General features: G+C 41.4%; 1 protein-coding gene across 1 annotated transcript in view; it reads right to left on the bottom strand.

The window, feature by feature from the left end:
- otog (otogelin) overlaps positions 1 to 25,934 on the bottom strand; it is a 59,236-nt gene that overhangs the window by 17,156 nt on the left and 16,146 nt on the right. Inside the window, exons 14-30 of the mRNA XM_054731803.2 lie at positions 25,411 to 25,623; positions 24,873 to 25,038; positions 23,607 to 23,681; positions 22,404 to 22,447; positions 22,135 to 22,300; positions 11,967 to 12,074; positions 10,287 to 10,425; positions 9,174 to 9,308; positions 8,953 to 9,099; positions 8,488 to 8,607; positions 8,112 to 8,228; positions 7,782 to 7,938; positions 7,432 to 7,458; positions 7,161 to 7,334; positions 957 to 1,235; positions 390 to 507; positions 26 to 105 (exon numbers count right to left, since the gene is read on the bottom strand). Of these exons, the coding sequence (XP_054587778.2) occupies positions 26 to 105; positions 390 to 507; positions 957 to 1,235; positions 7,161 to 7,334; positions 7,432 to 7,458; positions 7,782 to 7,938; positions 8,112 to 8,228; positions 8,488 to 8,607; positions 8,953 to 9,099; positions 9,174 to 9,308; positions 10,287 to 10,425; positions 11,967 to 12,074; positions 22,135 to 22,300; positions 22,404 to 22,447; positions 23,607 to 23,681; positions 24,873 to 25,038; positions 25,411 to 25,623 (2,265 nt within the window). The remainder of the gene's footprint in view (positions 1 to 25; positions 106 to 389; positions 508 to 956; positions 1,236 to 7,160; positions 7,335 to 7,431; positions 7,459 to 7,781; positions 7,939 to 8,111; positions 8,229 to 8,487; positions 8,608 to 8,952; positions 9,100 to 9,173; positions 9,309 to 10,286; positions 10,426 to 11,966; positions 12,075 to 22,134; positions 22,301 to 22,403; positions 22,448 to 23,606; positions 23,682 to 24,872; positions 25,039 to 25,410; positions 25,624 to 25,934) is intronic.

The following is a 25,934-nucleotide window of genomic DNA, read 5'->3' as shown; positions in this document are numbered from 1 at the left end:
CATAATCACAGCAAATGCTACTTACAGTCTTCCACGTAGACACAGCGTCTGGTGATCTCATCCAGGACCATGTGGGCGGGGCAGAAAGGGAGGCAGCCTTCCACTCTGTACAGAAGACACGTCAGCTTTGAAACTACAAACCAACCAAGTTTTCAGATTGGAAATAAACACAAAACATCTGAAAAATCTGCAGTAATCACACAATTGTGTACATTTGTGATTTATTATTAGTAAATTTGTATGAAACCAGAAGTTTGATAATCAAATTCACGTTAAATCAAAAGGTAAAGTAGAGAATAAAAAGGCATCAAACAGCAGAACTCCGACTAGCTTCACTCCAGCACTGGTGAACTGTAGTTGACACAAGAGGAAAAGGTCAAAGGCCTCACCGTGGTATAGTGACACAGGCCTCAGTTGATGGGTCACTGCAGGTCTTGAAGCAGGGGCTGACACAGGAGTCATACCTCCACTGGCATCGAGGAGCCGGCAGGGTGTCTTGACTGGGGCCTGATCAAAAAACACAAGATGACTTTCATCCCTCAGAATCAAATGAAAACATTGTTTCTACCTTTGTTTTAACAAAAAGAGAAGAATATCATTGTTTTATGTTTACATGGAGAAGTCAGTCTAGGACAGGAATATTCAGTCCTGGAGGGCCTGTTTTAGTGGTTTCTCTGCTCCAACACATTTGATTCAGTGGTTGAATCACCTGTGCAGCAGCCGTTCTGCAGAAGCCTGTTAATTACCTGCTGATTGAAATCAGGTGTGTTGAAGCAGAGTTAGGAGTAAAACGTGCTGGATACCAGCCCTCCAGGCTCGGAACTGAATACCCCTGGTCTAGAAAAACTAAAAGTAAAATCTGGCACCTTTCTTATAAAACGCTGTAGGGTGTGAATACGTTTGCAGATGTAAAATGTACTCTGTCCTGCCCTGAGTGAAACACGTGTGCTGCTGACCTGTCAGCCTGAACAGTGCTGCCTTCCGGAAACTGTAGGTGTGTCTGAACTTCAGCAGGTGGAGGCGGGGCAGCGTGGCGTGCAGGAAGAAGCCGGGTTTAGCATGGGACTCAAGCGAGTCATAGCCGGGTATCCAGGTGTTCCTATGGAGGACAAAGGTGGCTCCATCCCAGAATGCCTCACTCTCCTCCCACTTGGCCAGCGTCACCTGGCCGCTGGAGCTTGCGTGCAGGAAGTAGTTTGGTCTATCAGCTGCCTCAAAGGAAACCCTTGATGCATCTTTGCAGAGAAAAAAGCGATCAATCAGTGGGACTAGAAGCAGAGAATACAGATAGGCTGATGTCTGAAAACCAATTGACTATTTATTTATTTATTTATTTATTTATTTATTATTTATTATTTATTTATTTATTTATTTATTTATTTATTTATTAACTTTATAATAAATTGAACATGAACTCTTAAAATATTCTCCTTACTTTGTATTTCTCAACAGAATCAGGTCAGTGACATGTTGGCTAATGTGATTAGCTCAAAATCATGTTTACGTCTAGCAATTGTGTTCAGAATGGCAAACAGCCACGGCTCATATAAAACTTTCTTGCCCATGTGATTCGCATTTCACAATAATCTGAACAAGTGTGATTGCTCCCCACCCAGGCCACTTTCACATGATGTGTGTAGCCTAAGTCAAGCCCATCTACTTCCGCGTGTCCCCTACTGTCAAAAGGGTCCATAGAGGTATGCAGGTTGTTTTCTGATCCTGTTGGATATGTGCCATTGATTTTACATTTGATGTCTGCAAATTTTAAAAACACATTTTGGTGACTAGAACATGTTTATTTCCACAGGCAGCAAAAGTTATTTTAGGTTTTGTGTTGAAAGACATAGGGGACTGTGCTCATCTCAAGAAATTCATGTCATCAAACTGGACACAGACAACGGAAGAAAGAAAATGACTGAGTTTAGCGAGCTTCGAATCCTTCTTCCGGGAGGACAGAAGGAGTATTAAACGATTAAACGTGGAGAAAACCACCATAAGGTGTACCATGTGGTAAGTAGCAGCTACGCTGGGGGAGATGAGACTCTATGATGTCATATATGCAACGTCTAATTTTTAGTCCTTTAATTAAAGAGATTTACAAGATAATAAATCTAAAATGTCAACATAATTATTTATCATTTAAACTGAAGTATAACATATGTGTGATTCAGAGCGAAAGGCTAAGTGGATTAGAAAATAACTGTTAAAGCCCCGTTCAAGGGACGCAAGGAAGAGGAGAAGCCTTGGCTCCCCATATCTATCATTTATCCAAATTGACCTCCATCTGAACAGTCATGCACCACGTCATCCTTCTTTTTGTCCTTGATGTTCACATTTCCGTCTACAATATGAATACATAAATAAATTGGATCAGTATAGCATTAGTGCCTGCTGTGTGAACATGGACTTTGAAAGTCCCCTAGCCTTCCATCTTCCCCTAGATTAATAAGTATCGGTGGTTTAACCACCACCCCCACAGAAAGACCACCCCTCCAGGACAGTAAAATACCAGCTGTTGCCAGCTGTTTAACTCAAACAGACAAAACCAGTCTTTTTCTGAGCTCCAGAGCACCATCCTCAGCTGCTGTCATCTCTGTTTGAAAAGGCCATCATCCTGCAGTTGTCTGCCAAATAAGGAAAAACTACACTGATTTTAAAACCACAAACACGTGTTGAGTAAAAACACCTTCAGCTAGCACTAGCACTTGTCCCACATCCCATAAAGATCTTGCAATAGAGGAAGAAATCCAGCTTAAGTGAGAAGAGACACTAAAGAGCTTTTTTCTGAATTGGAACGCAAGCGTAACTTCGCAAAACCAGTAACTGACTGACATTACAAAAGCTGTGATTTAGACGTGTTTTTCCTCCTCAACACCTGCCGATTTCTTCCATCAACTATTTATATGCCTAGCAACATTATCCGTACATTTTTTCTAAATAAACTGCCCATTTGTTCCTGCAGGAACAGGTGGGCAGTTTAGAGAAGCCGCAATGGCTTCATTGTCCTGTTTGGCTTCATTATCTGCACCTGTGATGGTGTGTGTGGTGTAAACATGTCTGGGGAGGCTTGCGGAGGATCCAACAGTTGCTGCAGTGAATAACTGTGAATAATAGCCCTACACTACTGCAGAGATGATTCTTCTTTATATAAAAAGTCCACTGTGCAGGCCCTGAAGACCAAATCAACATAAGATTGTTAAAACCAGACACTGAGTTAGTTTTCCAGCAGCAGATCACTACAGCCGTCGTAGGTGAAGTATGCAGTTTTACCAATATATGTATATGTATATATATATATATATATATATATATATATATATATATATATATATATATATTCCTTCCAGATCTGGGGCTTGCTCTCATTTGTTCTCAAAGAAAATCTAAACACACAAAGATTTCAAACCACACAGATGGTACGAAACTCTGCTGGTGTGTTCAGCTGCAGAAACCTGTTCCAGGTCTGGCTTGCTGTCAGGCTGCTGCTCAAGTTGCTTTATGAGTGTTTGCCAATGTGATCCCTGAACCTTTTTTTCAATGAGTCCATCTCTTTTATCAGTGTTGTCACAGGGGAGCTCGAATCCCTACAAAACACAGCAGACAATAACAACACAGCAGAAAATGAGACAACACCCTGGCTGGTTTTCAGTCACGGCAGACATCTTCCTGCCAGAGAATCAGATTCCCAGTTTAGCTGGAAATTACGAGATGGAGGAAGAACAGCATGAAAACAAAATTAATCTGCAGAATGATGACGTAACATGTTCAGAAAACCCCTTGCATAAAGCGAGTAAGTTGGAGCAACCTCAGTAAAATACCCTGGCACAACCAGTACATTCACTATGGACTTCAAAAAATAACAGTGATCGCATTTCGACAACATCAAAGTCATAAATGTCATGATATTTGCATTTAAATGTAACTAATTAGTTTTTATGTTTTATATCTGAAGCCTGTTGTTTTTCAATTTTGTTGTCGTTTTTGAGCCACACTGTAAAAATCTAAACTACCGACTTAAGTCTGTTAATCAAAAGTCTCAGAAGCACAACTGGGATCAAAAGGTTTGGCTCAAATTAAAGGAAAAATCCTGACCTGACTGCTGGGGGTAAAAAAGAATAAAACAACAAAATAAAAGAAAGTAAACCCTACTTTAAAAACAATAATGACTGTTAGTTTGGGAATTAAAAGACACATGATCACATTGTAGATTCATATTAATATCCCGGTTTTTGGAATAGCCTCTCTGTTGTAACAGAAACTATTTTTTCTGTTTCACTTTTGCTCATTTTAAATGATCTGAATTTGATGCTTATCCACCTAAACAGTGCCTTCTTACAGAATAGACTAATAAAACACAAACAATACAAAAGAAAAATATTCAAAATGTCAACAACATAAACAAATTTAGGGAGAAAAAGTGTTTAAGTTCCACATGACATAGTGATTTGTCAAAGGTGTTTAATAATCTGATCAAAACAAAACAAATCATCATAAAGTCATAAAACCATAATGATCTTAAAACAGAAATAAGTCAAAATTATAAAAACAGTCGTTAAAATACAAAACAAATTGCTAATAGTCCAATAGTGCTGTAGACATGTGTAGTCATTAAATTGGCCTTTATAATGTCAGCCTAAACCCTCAGTGTTGCGCCCTCTTCAGGTTAAACTCTGCACAACACTGAGTTTGAATCAGCCATTGCTGTTAGCAAAGAGACACCCAGTGCTGATGCTACCGTATTATGTGTCTGCACTCCACTGCTCTACTGCTGAGTCTCCGCCACACCTCCAGCTGACTCGGCCATGTCGATGCGGAACGATACCACTAAGAACTGCCTTCCTCTTTAACAAAAATTGCCAACCTCCCTTTCTTCTGGTGAACGAGGTGGACAGGAATCCTACAGTGTGTGTGTGTGTGTGTGTGTGTGTGTGTGTGTGTGTGTGTGTGTGTGTGTGTGTGTGTGTGTGTGTGTGCATATGTGCGTGTGTGTGTGTGTCTGTGTGTGTGTGTCTGTGTGCATATGTGCGTGTGTGTGTGTGTCTGTGTGTGTGTGTGTGTGTGTGTGTGTGTGTGTGTGTGTGTGTGTGTGTGTGTGTGTGTGTGTGTGTGTGAGTGTGTGTGTGTGTGAGTGAGTGTGCATGCGTGCGTATGTCTGTGCATATGTGTGTGTGTGTGTGTGTGTGTGTGTGTGTGTGTGTGTGTGTGTGTGTGTGTGTGCGCGCGTGTGCGTGTGCGTGTGTGTGTGTGTGTGTGTGTGTGTGTGTGTGTGTGTGTGTGTGTGTGTGTGTGTGTGTGTGTGTGTGTGTGTGTGTGCTTGCTAATAGCTCATTTATCCAACAGAGAAAATCTGACAGTGTGTGGCTGGGTGGGGGGGTGCTGTCAGTCACTGCCTCAGTTCCACCCTATTGGTCCGCCAGGTATTTAACCAGATGAGTCGATTGAAAACTCATTCTCATTTACGACGATCTGGCCAAGAGGCAGCAGCAACAGACACAAGTGGGGGTAGGGGTAGGTAGGTGGAGGGGGACTTGCTCTTTAACAGACTTTTTATTTTGTGCTTTGACAAGCGTCACTTTAACATGAATGTGGGACCAACAATAGCTCACTTCCTCTCAGGTTGATACTTATTTTCTTCTGGTTCCAGTCAATCAAAAACCGGAAAGACTTACTGAAAATCTTTTCTCTAAAGACAGACTTTCATTGGGTTTTATTATTATTTATTATTTATTTAACTTATGTTTTTCAGGAGGATAAACTGCTTGAGATGTAACATCTTGTTTTCGAGCAGGTCCTCCTACAACACAACCAATAACAAATAAGGTGGCAGAGTTAGAAAGTTATAACAGACTTAAAAAATTAAGAAAAGAAGGAAAGTAAATGAATAATAGTAAAATTAACGATATGTATAAATATATATATACACACGTAAATATAAACACATAAGCATGGAAACATAGATACCCACAAGTGTACATACGTACATACCTATATACAAAATTAAATTAAATAAAACTGCTGTGAGGCACTCAAAGAGAAATAAGGGCAAGAAATTACATTGTAAATAAACCTAAAGTGAAGTAATATCCCAACTGAAAACAAAGTTTGGCAACGAAATACAGCATGTTAGCCAGTGAATGCACAAAATCATCATAGTAAAGATTAAACAAAGCAACTACAGCTTGGCTTTACATAAGCATAAACAGTGCAGGAAAATTGACGAATTGTTAAGATGGATCTTAATTCAGTGGGTAATTTATTCCAGTCCAGAGGAGCTTTAACACAAAAGGCGAGTCTACCCACCTCCTTTTTAAAACGAGGAACAACAAATGATGGAAGAGTAGTTAAGCGGGTGGAATACAAGGAATCAATGGGAACCAAAAGAGTTTTTAGATAAAGTGGAAAATCAATATAAATGCACTTTAACATAAATATCAACCAATGAAATTGTGGTCTAGCTTTTAAAGGAAGCCAACCAAGAAGATCATACATATAACAATGAGTGTTAAAAGAACACCGCAAAATGAAACGACACAAACTGTTGTAGACGACATCAAGAGACCGCAGGCTAGAAACTGTTGAGTTTTGGTACAAAATATCAGAATAATCAATGATCGGCAACAGAAGCTGAGTGACAATGCGCTTTCGTACAATAGGTTCAAAGCAATTTATTGAGTTGTAAAGGATACGTAAACACCGTGTGACCTTAAGACATGTTGTGTGAATGTGAAATTTAAAAGACAGCTCTGGCTCCAGCCAAACTCCTAAATATTTCATTTTAACAGAAGGATGAACCGGCGAGGAATCCAAAAAATAAAGATTAAGAGTCCTGTCACTGTCAGATAGAGTACTACATCTATGAAACAGCATGGAGTAAGTCTTAGATTTATTTAAAAGAAGTTTGTTCTGAGCTAGCCAAAGCTGCACTTCGTCAAAATTAGGCTGAATAGCTTCTTGTAATTCGGATTTACTCGACTTAGAACAGTATAAGACCGTGTCATCTGCATATGTTTTGTTCTTGGGGTTAAACATGATGGGTCCTATGTTAGTCTGTAACCATAACATCCCCACCCACCTTTTTTCCCCTCACTCCCCTTTCCTCACAGAGGGAGAGAGAGCAACAGAGCTTGATTCTGTGTGTATATAGTAACAGATCAACTCACCGTGGGGTCGAGCTCTGCTGAGCCCTGGAGTCATCATGAACTGTGAGAAGATGCCTCCACTAGCAGCACTGGTGTTGACCTGCTGCAGGAACACAAAGCCGCTGGACCTGCTGGCTGCCAGCAGGGTCGTCGGCTCCCTGAAGGTGAAGAGCCTGAACGGACCTTTACCCAGAACTGCAGACAGGAGGCTGTGTTAGTGCTGCACAGGCGTTACAGCAAACCACCGAATGAGTGTGAAAAGGGCATTAAATCAAAGGGAGCATGGTTTTACCTTTGTTGTAGAATTCACAATCATACGCTGCAGAGAGAAGAGATGAATCAGTAAGAAAACGGGAAATAAAACACAAACTGATTCTCCTTTGTGACAACCTGTTTAGAAGCTGTAACTAAAGGTTTTACCAGCATATTAAGGTCTTGACCTCCTTTTGTCTGAGTCTTGTGCCTGACCCGTTAAAAGACCATTCAAAGGTACAATAACATCTGTCACAGTGGAATAAAAGTTAAAAGGACTAAAAGTTGGATTAGGACTCCAGCACAGTGTTGCTGTACAGTGCTGTACGACCAGAGAAGAAAAGCAGGCAGAAATGAGAAAGTTAAAAACAGAGACAGGTTTTTACTTACGGCAGAGAGACGGGGAGCGCCAGTCGACAGGGATGCCCTCGTGGCAGCAGCGCTGGGCGTACGCCGCCACGCTGGTGCAAAAACACTCACAGTCACCTCCACGGCTGCAGGCGCACGTGTCTGCAAGGCAGTTCATGTAGAACCAGGTAACATCCACCTGAACACAAACACATCTTTATTTGTATCCGTTTATGAAGAACAAAATCCAGAGTTTGGATCAAATTCAACTCAAAATTTGCAGTTGTATCAAATCTGTTTGCTAAAATAGCTTCAGGTCTCTAATTACAAAATGTTTGGTGTCAAGAGGAGGTTGTTGTGTCTGTTTCTCACCACTGGGTGGCAGGTCTGGAAGACCTCGCTGAGCAGGACGGCACACTGACGCTTAGCAAAGGGCTCTCTGAGAGGACTGAGGCTGCAGGGGGGTCTGATGTCAGGGCTGTTCACACACTGAACACACACGCACACACACACACGCACACGCACACACACGCACACACACACGCACACACACACGCACACACACACACACACACACACACACACACACCACACAGGAGGAGATAATCCAGAGTTATTCAGAAAAAAAGATACAATTAAATATTAGAAGGAACTGATTAATGTGATGAAAATGTCAGCAATTAAATAACCTGCAGAATCAATTAAACCGTTCTACGTTTAGAAGAGCAAAGTGCATTTTGAAAGTCACCTCTGTTGCTGTCCAGCTGTTTCCAAACTCCTGAGGCGTTGGCGAGTCAATGTTTTCAGGTGTCCGCATCTCATTCACTGTCTTCATGTCAAAGTTCCCACACAGTCCGCTCAGCTTCCCCTGAACACATCAGCAACAGGCCTGTTAATCTGGTGGTTCCTCATATCTTTAGTCAAATTCTCAAAAACATGATTCCACATGGGTTATTGTTTCTATCATTTCAATATCTCACCCCTCGGCTCACCCCCAGAGGCCTCACTGTGCACTTTGTTGATGCTCGCCAGCAGCAGACAAAAGGCAGACAATAATACTTTGTATGTGGACATGCTGCATTCTTAAATATAAAAATGTTCAGCGTTTACCAGTATTGATCTGTTTTTGCTCATCTGTGATGAGGCTTTAGCGAAACACTTCCTCCTGAACATTCCACTGGTTTGAAAAAGTGTCTCAGAAACAGCTTCCTACCTGCCAGCGAGGTCCAACCTGGATGTGGACGGTGGTTTTTCGATCCCACAGGACCGTAACATCTTCTTCTAGGAAGTGAATCACTGTGAAAAACCCTGCCGGCCAGATGAGCATCTGCTGCTTCCTGTCAATCACACTGGATGGATTCTACACAGGACAAAGACAATTTATAACAGGAAGTAAAACAAAAAACGCCTCAAAAACCAAAAACTCTATCTTACTGGCTTCCCAGAGTCGCCGTCAAACAAAATGAAGGATCTTCCAATGTTGATCAGAAGTGATTTTCTGCAAATGACCCCAGTGTCGAAGCAGTCGATGTTCTCAGCTGTGACACTGAGCATCACGTCAGCGCTGCTCTGATGACGAGAGAAGACATCAGTAGATAAAGATGTATGACCGGGTGAGACACAACTCACCAGTCTAAGGTTAACAAATCCACGAGTCTGCACTGTTCAACAGCAGCCTTTTCATACAGAAAATCAGAATCAGGTGCATCTTTCTACACCTAAAATGTTAAAGTGACTAAATCGATGTGTACTGTCAACCACTGAACGGTGGAAAGTATACAACAATATGTTTGTTTCTGTGTGTTTTCATATCATGAAAGTCCTGATTGAATAAATATTAAAAACTTGTTAACCTTTGGGGCAATTCCAAATGGCCATTAGCCACCACAACTTGACCCTAAACATAAAAGCAGCTATGACATAGTCAGTTTTACAGATAATTACGGTGTTACAGTAGCACAGAGCCAACCACTGCACATACTCTGGCTGCTACACATTTCCTTTAGCTGACGGAGTCAACCTTGTCCGTTAGCAAAAAAAGCTCTGGCACTCCTGTTTCAGGAAATAGTTGTGACCCAAAGGAGAGGTGAGATGGCTGGGTTTGGAGTCTTATTTCCTGATATTTGGACATCTCTCCCCTGATTGGCTAACAGCAACACAACTCTGCCTCCGACTCAGTTTACTTTGGAACGTTGATGTTTAACCTCCACAAACAACACAAGCCTGGAGGAGTTCTGCTGTGTGGTGGAGTTGCTAATGCTAATGGTTAGCTTCTACTAGTCAAGATGTTTTCTGCTGTTTTCTGGACGCTAAGTCAACAACAGCCTTCCCCGTCACAAGTCAAGATGGTTGAGTCCATGAGTGTTTAGTGACAGTGTGACATAGATCCGTCAGGCTTTTCTAATCTGAGCGTTTCTGTGTCTGTTTCCTATCAGAAGCTTCTGTAGGAAATAGAAAAATACAATTGAAGACTATTCTCAAGTTGAGTGACCAATCATATTTGAAAAATAACAAGACAGTGAACATGCTCTATAATACTTTAAGTACCTTTACAAGATACACTTTGCAGGCGCCAACATAGTCAAACAGCAACCCATCAAATGTCCTGTAGTGACGGTCTCCGTAAGCCGTGCACATGGATGGACATGGAGGGAACACACACTGGAACGCCCCATGCTGACAAACACTACAAAGACAGCAAAGTTTCAGTGATTGAGACACAACTTGTTTCCATTTAGTTCAAATACACATTTGTTCAAATGTAATGGTCCTCCTTTGTGGTCAGCCTTGGTTTATTGAGAGCGGAAAAGTGCCGGTGAATTGTCAGAGTCTGAATCAGCGCTCATTTCATCATTAGGCTGTCATCTACACCATCTTCACTGACCATGGTTCGAAGGAGAAATGAAAGGAGAAGAGTGGCTGAGATCATTGGGGTTTTTTTTCTTTGTCATCAGTGATGAGGAGATTGCAGCAGATGGAATCAGAGAGATGCACAACGGCATGCTCTGTTTTCTGGGACTCTTTTTCTCAGCCCTGCGATAACAGAAAATTACAGATATCAGGTGGCAACTTTTGCCACTCAGGACAGCCTCAGGATCTCTGCTTTCAGGCTGACTTTGAAAAATGAATAATGTCGTTAGGGATTTGGTTATTATTCTAACAAAAATCTTTCAGAGAATATTGGTGAGGGTTAAACAAATTTGTAAAGAGAAGATGAAAAGGAAGGTTGTTGAATCCTTGCAGAAAGCATTTGACTTAGTCCAGCACTCATTGCATCAGCTAAAGCTAACCCTTAATGCTGAGAAGACTAAGTTGATATTTTTTACAAATAGGCAAATACTGAATAGTGATCCTAAACTAATCACATTGGAAGGGAAAGTCATAGAGATGGTCCATGAGTATAAGTACCTAGGTGTTTGGATAGATAACTCCCTTACCTTTAAATCTCATATAGATAAACTGGTGAAAAAATTTAAACTAGAGTTGAGGTTTCTACTTCCGTAATAAGTTGTTTTTCTTTTGAAGGAAAAAAGCAACTTGTCACTACTACCTTTTTATCTGTACTAGATTATGGTGCTCTTATATATATGAATGCTTCTTTAACTGTGCTACAAAAACTGGACTCGGTTTACCATGCGTCTCTGAGATTCATCACAAACTGTAGAGCCATTACACATCACTGTGAATTATATTCACGAGTGAAATGGCCGTCATTGGCAATAAGAAGACAAAATCATTGGTATGTTTTTATTTACAAGGCAGTGTTTGGATTGTTACCTCCTTATATTTGCACATTAATCACATGAAAAAATGTTGATTCCTATTCTTTAAGGTCAAACGATCAGTTGCTACTTTCTGTTCCTTTTGCTCGCACACAGTTAGGAAAGAAAGCCTTCGCCTGCTCTGCTCCTTCTGCTTGGAACCAGCTGCAGAAAACCTGGAAAATGACTGAGCAGGTTTCACTAAATGCCTTTAAAACCAAACTGAAAGCTTCAGAGACTGCATTAGTAACTTGTAACTGCTTTTAATGATTGAGTGTTTTATCATTGTCATTACGTTGTAACTGTTTGTATTTTTTGCTGCCTCTTGGCCAGGACACCCTTGTAAAAGAGGTTCTTAACCTCAATGGGTCTCTATGCGGGTTAAATAAAGGTTAAAAAAAAGGAAGAAAGCAGAAAAAGATATTTTATACAGATGTAAGATTCGCATTTGACAGTGTGAACACACCACTGGTAGCAGAGGGAAGAGACTCTGTCGCCAGGAAAATATTCTTTCCCTTTCCACAAACAGGGACAAGCTGCAGGTTCAAAGCACTCATCTCCATGTTTCAGCAACCTGGAGGGAGAAAGAGAAGAGATCATGCATTCATATTTACTGAAAATGTCACAAAACACCTTCCAGACAACAAATCCCTCCACAGTGAAAAATATGCTAAACAATAAATAATTACATCCCTAACCCTATTCAGTAGCAATGTTGACCTTTTACTAATAAAAAATTATGGATTATAAAATTGAACACTAAATTAACAAAAACTTAAAAGGAGTAATAAAAACATGACATAAAAACATTGAAAGATGTTTTTATCTCCGGTTTTCGCTTTAAAACCAACTTGAGCCTGAAGCTTATCCATCATCTAACGTTAGAGATAGTTACGTCCAGAACGAACCTGGAGGACTTTAGCGTGAATACGTTTAAAGAGACACACTGGAGGAAGAACTTGGAGGGTATCACAGAAGTCATCAGAAAAATAATGGTTTATAGCTCTCCACAAATTCAGTATTCTGTTTGTTTTGTTTTGTTTTTGTTTTGTTTGTTTTTTGCTGATAAGCAATCAGGCTAGTCACAAATTACACCTCTGAACTCTTATTTGTGGAGATCTTTGATCAAATCCAAATGTGAATCAACTTAAATACAAAAGGAAGTAGAAGAGGAAAGTATTTTTTATAGCACCTCTCAAGGTAAATATCCCTAGCACCCTGCAGGAGTCACCTCCAGCCACAGACACTTCTGGTCTCAACAAGCAGACCCAAAGGAGAGAAGAAATTTTCTGCTGCTTCAAAGATGTGGTTCACTCATTAAATTAATACATTTGGCTTCTAGTAAGAATGAATGCCTTGAAAGGTGTACTCTAGGGAGGGGGGTGTCTATCATATGTGCCCGTTTCAGGAAGTATAAGTCAGCTGAAGGACAAATTAGCTTCAGATGGAAGGATTTGGAGTCTTATGTCCTTACATTTGGACATCTCGCCTCTGATTAGATAACAGCAGAGCGACTCTACCACTAACTCTGTTTGCTCTGCGACGTGGATGTTCTATCTCCATAAATAACACAAGCCTGGTGGAGTTCTGCTGTGTGGAGAAGTTACTGATGCTAATGGTTAGCTTCTACTAGTCGAGACATTCTCTGCTGTTTTCTGGATGCTACAACAGCAACAGCCTTTTTCTGCCGTGAGTCAAGACAGATGAGTCCACATTCTGAAAACCTCAATTTTTATAAAACCATGGATCTGGTGGGCTGGTCTCTGAATGAAGTTGATAAAATCTTTTCTAAACTAAGAATGGAGCGGGGAGTGGATACATTATGGATTTCTGGAAGAAGTGGAAAATAATTTCTTTCTCTGCTTTCTGATGACAGCAGAAGACTTATGGACTTATAGATTTATGATTACTGGGTTTCGGCTGTTTGGTGTGAGCATTAATCTGGTATTTTGGAAAATTATGGGGCTGTTGGGAGGGATTGGAAGGGTTCCTAAGCTCAAAGAAGGTATCATGCTGTGCTTTAAATGCTAAGACTCAGATGTTGCTCAAGATGAATCGCAAGCTGGAAGCTCTGAGCAGTAATCTGACTGCGATTTCACAACTCGAACATAGGATGGGCTTCATGATGGAGAACATTATTGCATGGTATGGCGGGAATGAAACCCCATTATTTTGCTGTTTGGACGAGTTTGAGACCAGCAAAGACAGAAGGCAGAGACAAAAACGTATCTCTGAACTGTTTCAAAACAAACATCATTACCTGAATCTGCTGCCCTCGTAGCCTTGGAGGCTGAAGAATACAAAACCCCCAGAATGAATGCTGACAGATGCTTTAAACCCTCTCTATGACTAAAGGTAAATGGTCTGTATTTGAATAATGTTTGCTTAGGGTTCTACAACCCCCCAAGGCACTTCACAACACAATCAGTCATCCACACATGAACACACTGATGAACTACGATGTAACCACAGCTGCCCTCGGGTGCACTGACAAATTAGAATAAACTGTTCTGATACATATATAGATATAGATGTAGATATATATTTAATAAAAAGTCTTTTTCAGACTGCAAGTTTATCTATAATTTTTCACAGTGAAATATAAAAAAGTTCCTTCCGCACCACTTGAAGCACATTTAAGACTATAAACATTGAATAAGCATGACCTGTGAGCTCATGTGGATCTTTAACACAGATAAGTCCCTTTGCCAGCAGAATAACAGATGCAGAGCCAAAGAAGGTCTTTACCAAGAGTAGAAAGAGAAACGGAAGAGTTTCAGGGGTGGGCTACTGTGGATGAAAAACCGTAACACTTATTAGCTGCGTGAGAAAACCAGACAATAAGAATTCTCAGAGACAGAGAGAGGCACCGCCTTTGTCTGGATCGCTTCATTTGCTTTCCACTCTGCAGGACGAAGCTGATAAGTATCTTGTAATATGCAGAGCTGAGCTACATCAGCTGGCGAGGTGGCAGACAATGAAGTGACATGTTGAATGGTCCGGCCACAAACCTCAGGTTCATCTGAGTAGAGTTACACCACAGATAAAACGGCGTTAACAGCTTCCTTTATCTGCACGCCAAGCGGCCGTATCGATTACTCTGATCAAAGATCCTCTAATCATTTTCTCTCCTGACATATTAACGTAGAACGAACTAATCCTCGTAAACAAAGTCATCATTTCAACTTTCATACCACAGAAAATTGTAAACGTTATAGAGGAAGAGGCTGTTCATTGAGATCTGTGCAGCAGCCAGTATATTTGTGAACTATTGCACCAGCTAAACTGAATATAGCTTTGCTCAAACATCTTCAAAGTTGTCCAGAACTGGCAAAAACTTCTTTATATTGTGTTTGAAAATTGTAAAATGTTACTAAATTCCAGTAAACCACCTGTTTCGGATCTGAAAATGAATCTGGGTTAATTGACACAGAGTCTACATTTAAATGAAAGACAAAGTCCTTCATTGTGAATGAAAAACATAATGGAGACTTCTGTCAGCACCTCCGCTGAATGTTTCCCATTACAGATTTCTGAGTGCAGCTGAAGATTAATACCTCGCAGTGATTTTGCTTTCCATTCTTTTTCTTCTCACTTCTTAAAGTGAGAACATCCATTTTAAAAGTGTCACCGAGTTGTAGAGGTTAGCTCCGATGCTCACGGCTGTGGAGATAATCTGACCCTTGATGTCAACAAAATCAAACTGCTGATTGGACCCCAGTGCATTGTATCCAGCATAATATCCATCGTCTCCCAGGAAGAAATGTGACTGTAAAAAAGATCCTGAATGATCACTTAAACATTTTGTGACAGAAAGAGCATCTCCACGTCTACAGTGAGAAGTAAACTCAAGTGATTGAGACTGAACAGCTGTGTAGCTGTAAGAAAACCACTGATCAGTGAGGGTAACTGGAAATAAGGCTTCAGCTTTCTAGGGAACATAAAGATTGGGCTTTGGAGCAATGAGAAGATCATATGGTCTGATGAGTCCAGATAGACTATGTTCCAGAGTAATGGTGCATTAGGGGAAGAAGCCTGTGGGGGCAGTGTTATGATCTGGGGTTGCTGCAGTTGGTCAGGTCTAGGTTCAGCAACAGGATGTGCTCCAAGAATGAGGTCAGCTGAATACCTGAATATCCTGAATGGCCAGGTTATTCCATCTTCCCTGACGGCACGGGCATATTCCAAGATGACAACGCCAGGATTCATTAGGCTCAAATAGTGACAGATGTTCAGGGAGCATGAGGCATCATTTTCACACATGGATCGGCCACCACAGACTCCAGACCTTGACTCCATCATTTGGATGTGCTGGAGAAGGCTTTGTGCAGCAGTCAGAATCTACCATCATCAATGCAAGATCTTGGTGAAACATTAATGCAACACTGGATGGAAACAAAACTGGTGACATTTGCAGAAGCTTACAGAAACAATGTTGCAGTTAATGTGTCAAAATCAAAGCTAAAGGCGGTCTAACGGAATATTAGGGTGTGTGTGTTTTTTATTTATGGCGACTTTACGTTGGGCTGGGCAGTGTATAATATTAAGTGTATAATATTAAGTGCACAGTTACAAAATCCATAACATTTATTTAATGTCAGTCAACAAAAAAAATAGAAAAGTGAATTTACCAACACGTGTATTTATAAATTGAGTCAATTCAGTTTATTTATAAAACGCCAAATCACAACAAGAGTCGTCTCAAGGCACTTCACAAGGTAAAACATTCCAATACAGGTCAGCTCATTAAGCTACTTGGTTATGTTTCTGTAGCGGAATATAGTTGGTATATTCTTACACTTTTATTAACTACATTATACTATGCTACATTTCCTATATAAGGAACTCAGTCGAGTCACTGACTTGTGGCAACTACTTTACAGCAATCCCCAGTCAACACAGCTTACATTTAATAATCTGTGGAAAGGTACGTGTCTAAGGGTGTGTTAGGATTACCTTTTGGAAAATAGAAGAAGTAAAACGAATATCTGCAGGAAGAGGAGGTTTCACATTAAAAGCATATTTCCCTACTTCTCCAATAACTCTAGGAACTGTAAAAAAGAGAAAATCATTGTGACAACGGCTGTAAGCTGGACTATAAGGTACTAAATATTGTTTTGAGTGTAAGGGATAATCATAGTGAATGCATTTAAAGACTGATTGTAAGCTATGGTGTGACATCTAGCTGAAAGCGTGAACCAGGACAGCTGTTCACATGTCACAGAGGTGTGTCCTGTGGGGGCAGGGAACAATGAACGGATACATCCTGTTATCGCTGACTGCTCTGCGTGATGATCACCTCGCCTGCATCAGTCTTCTAACATCCAACAGAAGACTCCTCATAATGCCCGTCAGAACAACAGAAAAGGTTTAATTTTTTGTTTAAATATAAAATGATGAACGTAAATATTTCACACTACATCCCACGGTTTTAGCGGTGAGAGTGTGTTCCTGTGTTGGACTAACAGCTACCCACTGCGCAAAGACCTAGCTTGGACGTCCTACAGAAGTGCTCTGGACCGATGGACTCAATATAGACATGATCTGCACCTCCATGCGACATTGATCCCTCTAACTGACCCCAGATCAGTTAGAACTATTGGCTGACGTGTCTTCTTACTGTTCAACCACCAGATGAAATGCTAGTGACTCAAAACAAAAACAGAACTCCTCATTTCCTGATATTTGATCTAAAAGTTGATTCTGATGTTATTTCTGTTCATCCTAGTTTACGCAGTCTAATGTACCGAGAGCCTCACTGGTTCGTTTAAACCCACCATGACAGACTACTAGCTGATTTTAGTCACATGTCAGAGCTTTTAAACGCTCTCTTATCACTGCTCTTATTAACACAGCTGTCATCATGGAGCGCCCATGACTGAGACCTCTTTGTGTCCATATTTACCCCTAAATTAGTTCACCAACTATCAGGTTTCGGGGCAGTTATTAAATGCTCTTATCATGACCGGCTCTCAGGACTTCAGATTTAGACGCTGATGTCACCATAAAGGTCAGAGAGCTTTGTGTGGCCTACAGGAATATGTGAATCACATCTGTGAGGTCAGCAGGTCTCAGACGGCCACGGAGCATCTCTGTTCCTTACTGACCTTTTCTCTGTGATATTGTATTTCAGGTCACTAGAGACAGGAAGCTGAAAGCCTAAACCTGTGTTGTTTTTGGACCAAGGATGACATGAGGATGAGAGGGCTTTTCTGAAGGTGGGTGGGCTTTAGACATGGGTTTATTTGACCCTTTAAATGCTTATTTCCTTTCAAAAAGCCTGAATTTTATGCTTTTATTGGTTAGCATATCAAATTTTGAGGATCTGCTAGAAGTTTGATGTTAGAAAACAAGATTATTTCATGTAAATTACTCCCTGATGCATTTTTCTGTTATTTTTATTATTTTGTAAAAAATTAACTGTTTCTTGGATTACAACTAGTCCTGAGTAAAATGAGTAAAATGGCAGCTATGATAAGAAGTCATCAAAGACGTAAAATGTTCTTGTATGTATCATCTCCATAGTTTTATGCAACATTTAGAGACCATGCAGAGTACTTGAACTCTGATAGCATTCTCTTGTGATCCAAAAGGAAGTTTAGACGGAGCCAAACGGGTTTTAGATGAAAACCAGATTAAAGAAAATAAAAAAGTTCCAAAGCACTCGGTTCTCCAGTATGGAGCACTGTCTTCTATAACCAACTCCTGCCTGGGCATCTTGTTATCAGGATGATTTTAGGTTGATGTGACAGAAAGAAGCCACTTAACCCTCTTTTCAGACCGACAGCCAGAGAGGATTAGAGGGATCAGATGGCTGCAGTAGACTCCTTTGTGTCTGTTCACATCATCTTCTGGTTGTAAGGAGTTATCAGAAGATGAACTGGAGTACATGGTAAAGAAATCCCTTTCTATGAAACATTTCCAAAAGTTATCCCTTTATTTACATGTTAAAAACTTTTATTTATTGCCTCCATGTCTCAGTCTGTTCTGTGAGAGTAAACTGAAGCTGATACAAACTTTTCTATTTTACACTAAAGTGAGCCGTTAGAAGGTTTAGATCAGTTAACTGCTGTTCTCGGTTTCTCCACATGCCAGGAGCTCTTTACATCCCAGTTGCGTAATCTTCAACACAGCAAAAACAAAAAAGCATGGCTTTGGTAAATGGCCTTCTAGAGTCCTGGAACCCCCCAAGGTGCTTTACAATACAATCAGTCATTCACACATTCACACACTGGTGGGGATGAGCTACACTGTAGCCACAGCTGCCCTGGGGCGCACTGACAGAGGAAAGGCTGTCGAGCACTGGCGCCACCGGTCCCTCTGACCACCACCAGCAGGCAATGCGGGTTAAGTGTCTAGCCCAAGGACACAATGACAGCGACTAACTGAGCGAGGCTCAAACCTGCAACCTTCCGATAATGGGGCGAGCGCTTAACTCCTGTGCCACCGTCACCCCATCGCTTTGAAGTGATCTGCACTCTGAAAACAACATCTGTGGCAATAAAGACCTCACTGGGGCCTCACTTTTAAAGCTTGCTTATGCACAAAACAGGGTCTGGAAGTGGTGTAAGTCACTTTCAGACGTTGTGAAGTACAAATGTGTGCAACTTTAAACAAACTCAGACTCTGGCTTAAAGCACTCGGAGGGGGAAACTGGCAGGTGAGATAGCAAAATGGTAACTTGTAAACACACACACACACACACACACAACCAATGATCAGCCACATTACCCATCTCACAAATGAGAATAAAAATGAGAACCTGAATGGAAAGATGTTGAGACTTCTTCTCTTAACTTGCAAAAATAAAGAAACCCTTCTGGAAAGCTCAAACTGCCCACAGTCAGTTAACAGCTTCTCTGCATCAGTGCTTTCGCCCAAGCACTGATGGATCAGGACACTGGAAGCTTTAAGGACGCTGTAGTACAAATGCAAGGTAAGATGATTTCTAATCATTGTAACATTTATGCAGCACTAATGCACCAGATAGAATGACATTTTGCCCTTAGCAGCAGGCCTCTACCTCACTCACAAGCATTTCAGCTTCAAATGAGCTGCCGCCATCTTAGTTTGTTCACTGAGTCGCCGTTACATCCCATCCACTAAACTGATTAGATTGGACAGACACAAGACTGGTCAGGCCTGCTGAGGCTCTAGTGGAGAGAGGCTAGACCAGGGGTGTCCAATCCTGGTCCTGGAGGGCCAGTATCCAGCAGGTTTTGTGGTTTTTCTACTCCAACAGACTTGATTCAGTGGTTGAAACACCTGTGCAGCAGCTCACCAGGCTCTCCAGAAGCCTGTTGAAATCAGGTGTGATGAAACAGAGTTCAAACTAAAACATCCGGGTCCCTCCAGGACCCGGATTGGACACCCCAGGGCTAGACTAACATGCAGAGCAAAATCAGTATAGATTGCAAGTCTAGAATGCATTGCAATATGACCTGTATTTGATATAGCGCCTTCTAGAGTCCTGGAACCCCCCAAGGCACTTTACAACACAATCAGTCATTCACCCATTCACACACCCATTCATACACTGGTGGGGATGAGCTACGATGTAGCCACAGCTGCCCTGGGGCACACTGACAGAGGCGAGGCTGCCGAGCACTGGCACCACCGGTACCTCCAACCACCACCAGCAGGCAACGTGGGTTAAGTGTCTTGCCCAAGGACACAACGACAGCGACAGACTGAGCGGGACTCGAACCTGCAACCTTCCGATTATGGGGCGAGCACTTAACTCCTGTGCCACCGTCGCCCCTGCAAACTGGTGACACTCAAATGTTGTAACAGATATGACTCTCAGCTACTAATACACCAAAACATAACTCAGTATCTGTACAATTGACTGAGTTATAACCATTTATATTTTGCAAAAGCTGGGTTTTCAAACTCTATGTTCACTAATTCTATGATGTCTTCACCAGCTCAAACGTCTGATATAATCCCCTTCACGCTGTCTCAGAGGGGTCTCATCCAGATGGTCCTAGCTTATTACTGTAGAAAGGAGCACCAGAGATCAAACCTTCTTTGGTAATGCAGAAGCTTCGCTTCTCTTAAACCTCTCAAAATCTCAGTCATCCATGGAAGACCTCAAAATTCCAAATCTGCCATTTTTATCCTAATTTTCAAAAGTGCAATGAGTCAGAAGGATCAGCATAAGAAAAAATGTAATGGTTCACCAATGTGAATTTGAAACCATCTCAGCTGTAGAAAGTACACACACTGTGATGCTTTTTAATTTAGTGTTTGTAATTTTTAAGGATTTAGTGGAAGGATGTGTTGTTTTTGTTGTGTTGAAGCAATGGTTCTTCCCACATGACCTGTTTAAAGTGGAGCTATAGAAACTAAGGCCTGGAAAATATGTGACATTGTTTAATGTTGCGTTGGTGCAGCAGGCTGAGCCTTTGTTCACACTGCTGCACGGCACTGCCCTGCATGTAATACTGCATTGTTCCACTAGGGGGTGCACTAGAGACCTCAGACCGGAAAGAGCGGGTTTGTGGGTACAACCAAAACAAACATGGTGTCAATAAAATAGCTCACGAACTGGTTAGCTTTGAGATCACAATGGGAAAAAATAACACAGCAGCGGTAACCTTAGATGGTGATAGACGTCTAAATCAGAGAGGGAGTCACCATGGTCAGTGTGTCCTGTTTCGTCAACTCCACCTACTGGCTACTCGTATATTGCAGCGTTCGGACAAGTCACATTGTGTTGCGTTAATTTCGGGGGACTCGTACAAACAACGCTTCAAATCAATGAAAGCAACACATGGCAGCCATTACAAACGCGTTTGCATCGTTAAACAGCAAGTATATCCCGGCCCTAAGGAACACTTTGGATTACACGGATTCGCTTTAGGAAGCCACGGAGCAAAAGCAGTTCTAGATAGTAACACTGGTGTGTTTGACTCGTGTTACCCAAGGCTAAGCATTGTTAATGAATAATTACCTATACCTATAATCATAATAACTTGTGATTCTTTAGTTCACACCGATAAAAGACCCTACAATAATTATTCACCTTGGATTCCACCTGCTTAGGGATACTTTTACACCTGGTTTCATTTTTCTGTAACATTTGGAGGATTATTGCTGACTAATGTGACATTTCCATTAAATCTCTAACCAGCAGTCTGACCTCACTGGAGAAATCCTACACTGGTTCAGTCAGAGCGGAAGATTTCACCGCTTCTTAAGCTTTGACCTTTTTCTTTTTACTTTCATTTCTCATGAAAAAAGTTCCTTCTCTGAGGAGCACAAAGAACACAGACAAGAGCATTGTGATGATTCGTCGTCAGACTAAGAAGCCATGCAGAGCAGTTATGGCTTTTAAACCAGAAAGTCTGACAAGCTACCAAATGTAAAACCACCTACCTAGCTTTAATAACAAGTCAAATACCTCCAGCCTAAAAATCTCAAAGTCTGCTCCAGTTGGCATCATGAGAAAATATGTTGTTCGAAAACTGGCCAAACTTCTCAAACATGTATGCTGCAACAGGTCAGGTGTCTTTCAAATCCACTTCCAACTCAGCTAATCCATTCAATTCCACAGCGCACGTAGAAAAAGGGAAAATGTGATGATTTTGTGTTCTGACTCAGCAGAGACAAAGCAACAAGCTCTGACTCACCCAGGTGGGCAGGCGCATCCTGATACACAGGGCTCGTGTGCAGAGCAGGTGATGTTGAGCAGGTAGGATTCACAGGTACGTTCACATGCCACTCCCCTCCCAGACAAGAGGTTGTTCTCTCCCTCTGAGCAGTTCAGATACAGCTGACCCAGTGGGCACATTTTCTCTGCATAAAGTGAGGGAGAAATGTGAGGTTAATAAATAACAACTACCTTTTCAATCTGAAGCGTCACAGAGAAAATATGAAACCAGAGTTGTGAGTGTCGTACCTGTTTTTGGAGTTTGGGATACCAGTTTACCATTCAGACAGAGCCTGGTGGGGGGGAGCAAATCAAGCAAAAGTATTTAAACAAGACGCTTCTTTCATTGTTCATGAATTTTGGTCTTTGTGGGGTTTTTTAGATCACTAGAGGGTCAAAACATTTTAATCAGATGTTCAACAGGTTGATTAAATGAATATGTTCCATTATTTGAATTTTCTGCTGCCATAAGTAACTCAGATTATAACAAAGTGCTCCTACTAGTTTATAAATCACTCAATGGCATGGGACCAAAATACATGTCCGATCTCATCCCTGTATATACACCCAGTAGGGCTCTGAGATCCCTTGGAAACAATCAGCTGGTAGAACCTCGGGTCAGAACAAAACATGGTGGAGATGCTTTTAGTTACTATGCTGCTCACATATGGACTCAGCTTCCCCATGACCTCAGATGTGCCCCATCTCTAGTGTTGTTTAAATCAAAACTAAAAACCCTCATGTAGTCATCAGCCTTCTTTCTTACCATGTGTCGTCTCCATTGTAATCTGCGCTGTAACTTGGTCTTCTCCTTTAGCTCTAAACTTTAGTTCTACCTACGTGTATTTTAATTTGTGTTTTTATGTGTTTTCATATCATGTCCTGATAATTGTAAAGCACGTTGAATTGCCCCTGTGTTTGAAATGTGCTCCATAAATTAAGCTGCCTTGCCTTGCCTTATTTGCCAAAGACCTTGCACATTTCTCCACCTTTTTTTAAGAAGTTTTACCAGCCACTGAACATTCCTCCTCTCCTGACATTAACTTTTTACTTCCTTTAACGTAGGAAGTGCTACTACTAGCTCACCTGTTGAATTACTTACAGATCCACTCAGATAAAGACAATATGCATGCGTGCCTCTGCTTTGTATTCTCAGATCCCCAGTGAGTCTTGGCAGATGGCTGCTCATGTAAGCTAGGTTCTTCCTGTTAAAAGGGTGTTTTCCTCTCCACTGTCACTAGATGCTTTCTCAGTATGAGGATTGCTGTAAACACTCTGACACTAGTCAGTGACTCGGTGCAAACTGCTGGGTTCCTTATGTAGGAAACCTTTAACTAATCGGCACAATGAACTGAACTCAACTGGAATGTTTACTTTGTGAAGTGCCTTGAGACGACTCTTGCACGAGTGTAGTAAACGTTTAAAAACACAGGAACTGAAGGAGGATCTTACTGAACACCTGCTGATGTCATGATTACATCTCCTGGTTCATAATCTGCTCCAAGAAAACTGCAGGGACACTCGCTCCTGAAAAGTCAAGAATAAACAGAAACACACAATTTCACCGACCTCTGGTTGATTATGAGCTTTAGGCTTAGATCAGGTAGGGAACAAGAATTAGCACAAAACATGCTTGTTTGCATAACCATTTTGAACCTCTGAACAATAGAATTATCCAGATTACTATGTAAAAAAAATAATAGTTAGCATTAAAATACTTCATAACTTTAGGTAATAAAAAGTGCCTCTATGCAAGTGGATGGCAAATTAATATCAATAGATGAAATACCACTCTGGCCAATGATAACTTTTTAGAAATGCAGATAATACAGATGATTTTTGGCACCACATAATTAATCGTTTTGTATTCAATTATTCAAAGAAACATTATTAATCAAAACAGAACACCAGGCTTGGCATGATGCAAGCCACATGCTGCAGTTTGCTCCTTAATGTGTTAAGAAGAGTGTTAAAGTGGGCTTTGTGTTACCTTAGAGTATTAATGGTAAGTGGATAAGGGGCAGATAGGGGTGGGGTTTAGGGGGTGAAATCATGCCTGAAGGTGTGGAATCAAAAAAGCAAGCCATCTTCAGAAATCTGAAGTGTTCAGGCACACATTTTTAAAATAAAAACAAACAGAAGACAGTGAACTTGTGTTAAAATGTTTAGCTGAGGCTAAAAGCCTTTGTAACATATAGGCCAGTGCTCAGTCTCTGTACTACAAATTCTTTCTCACTGGTTATCGGATATCTGCATCGTCCCCAGCCCAAGAGGGAATGAAAAGGGGGTTTCACGGTGAATTCCTGGATGTAACTCTATCACATGGTAAGTAAGGCACGGCGCTGCACTAGGATGTAAAAACCTGGGACATTTAAGAGGAATTAAGCTGCAAATCTTCTAGGGCGGAGCAGACTGAAAGGGACAGCAGACGTTATAGAGCTCCAGAGGTCCTCTAGCTCTATAATGTCTGCAGGAACGTTACAAGGCTTTCCACTTAAGGACTGACCCAAGACTCAGGGCAGATACAAATATCACTTTGAGAGGATTTGTTAGGTGGAGTGCTTCCAGTTCAACAGCCACCTGCAAAGAAAAAAGCCGAAAGCAGGCAGAGCTGGAGCTGCTCCAGTCCAGCACAAGCGCTGAGTGATGCTGGTGCTAGAAGGTGTCATGATATACTTTAAAATACAAAAGATATTTACTTCTGCATCTCAGTCTTACTTGTGCACACAAGTTTGTGTTCGGTGGTTATAGAAGGAGCCATGAGGACAGACACAGCCCTCCTCACAGTCCTCCCCACAGGGCTGTGGGATGGAGAGGTAGGAGCACCGCCGCTGGCAGGAGGAGACGCAGGTGCCATACTGCATGGTGGTGGGACAGATGATCGCTGCAAGAGGACAAAGACGGAGATGTCTTTCATAGTATGAGACGAACAATAACATCCATCCACCCATGTTAATTCTACTATATTAAATATTGACGAGTGAACTTCACCAACATCACTAAAAGGCTAACAATCAGGAAGTACACTGGGATTTGATGCTTTAACACAGAATGTCACAGAGTCTAAATGACAACATGAACAATAAAACAATAAGGTGTTAAAGCTGCGAGTTCACTTGTGAGGGGTCAGATCTTAAATGGCCTTTATGCTCATTAGTCATGTTTCAAAATTATGAGGAATAAAATCAGTGAATTAGGTGAAACACAAGAACAACATGATCTAAGAATGGTTCGTAACCTCTGAGGTAATGCTCACCACAGTCAGACACGTGGGATCGAAAGTCGATGATGACAGAGAACCTGCGGCAGTGGCGGGCGTAGTGGGCCAGCGAAGGGCAGAGACAGGGAGTCCCACACTTACAGGTGTCTGAGCGACACTGCTGAAGGAAAGGCATCGGACTGAGGTGCTCGTGACAGGCCGAGAACAGGTCCTGGTTCAGAACGTCACACATCTCTGAGGCGTAGGTCACTGATCGATAGAGGACAGGATCGAGAAAGATCAACAAAATGTGAAAGTATCAGATGAGTTTTGTTACAGAAGTAACTAAACAGCATAATCAGTTAATCAAGAAAACCCCGTCAACTGCAGACTTGGATTAAAGCCCCTCAGTTTGAAAACATCTCATCCGAGTGCTTTCCAAATAATTTTTACATGTGAGACACATCTCATGATTAAAAAACGTAACCTTCTGGTTTTTGGTTTGCTAACATTCACACACTCTCATCAGGTGTCAAAAGTAACCTAACAGCTCCTAAAAATGACTGAGTTGGTTTATTTGC

Source organism: Nothobranchius furzeri, chromosome 9 (genome assembly GCF_043380555.1).
Source record: "Nothobranchius furzeri strain GRZ-AD chromosome 9, NfurGRZ-RIMD1, whole genome shotgun sequence".
NCBI classification, from domain to species: domain Eukaryota; kingdom Metazoa; phylum Chordata; class Actinopteri; order Cyprinodontiformes; family Nothobranchiidae; genus Nothobranchius; species Nothobranchius furzeri.
Note: the sequence above shows the minus strand (reverse complement) of the source record. Positions and strands in the feature narration are given on the sequence as shown.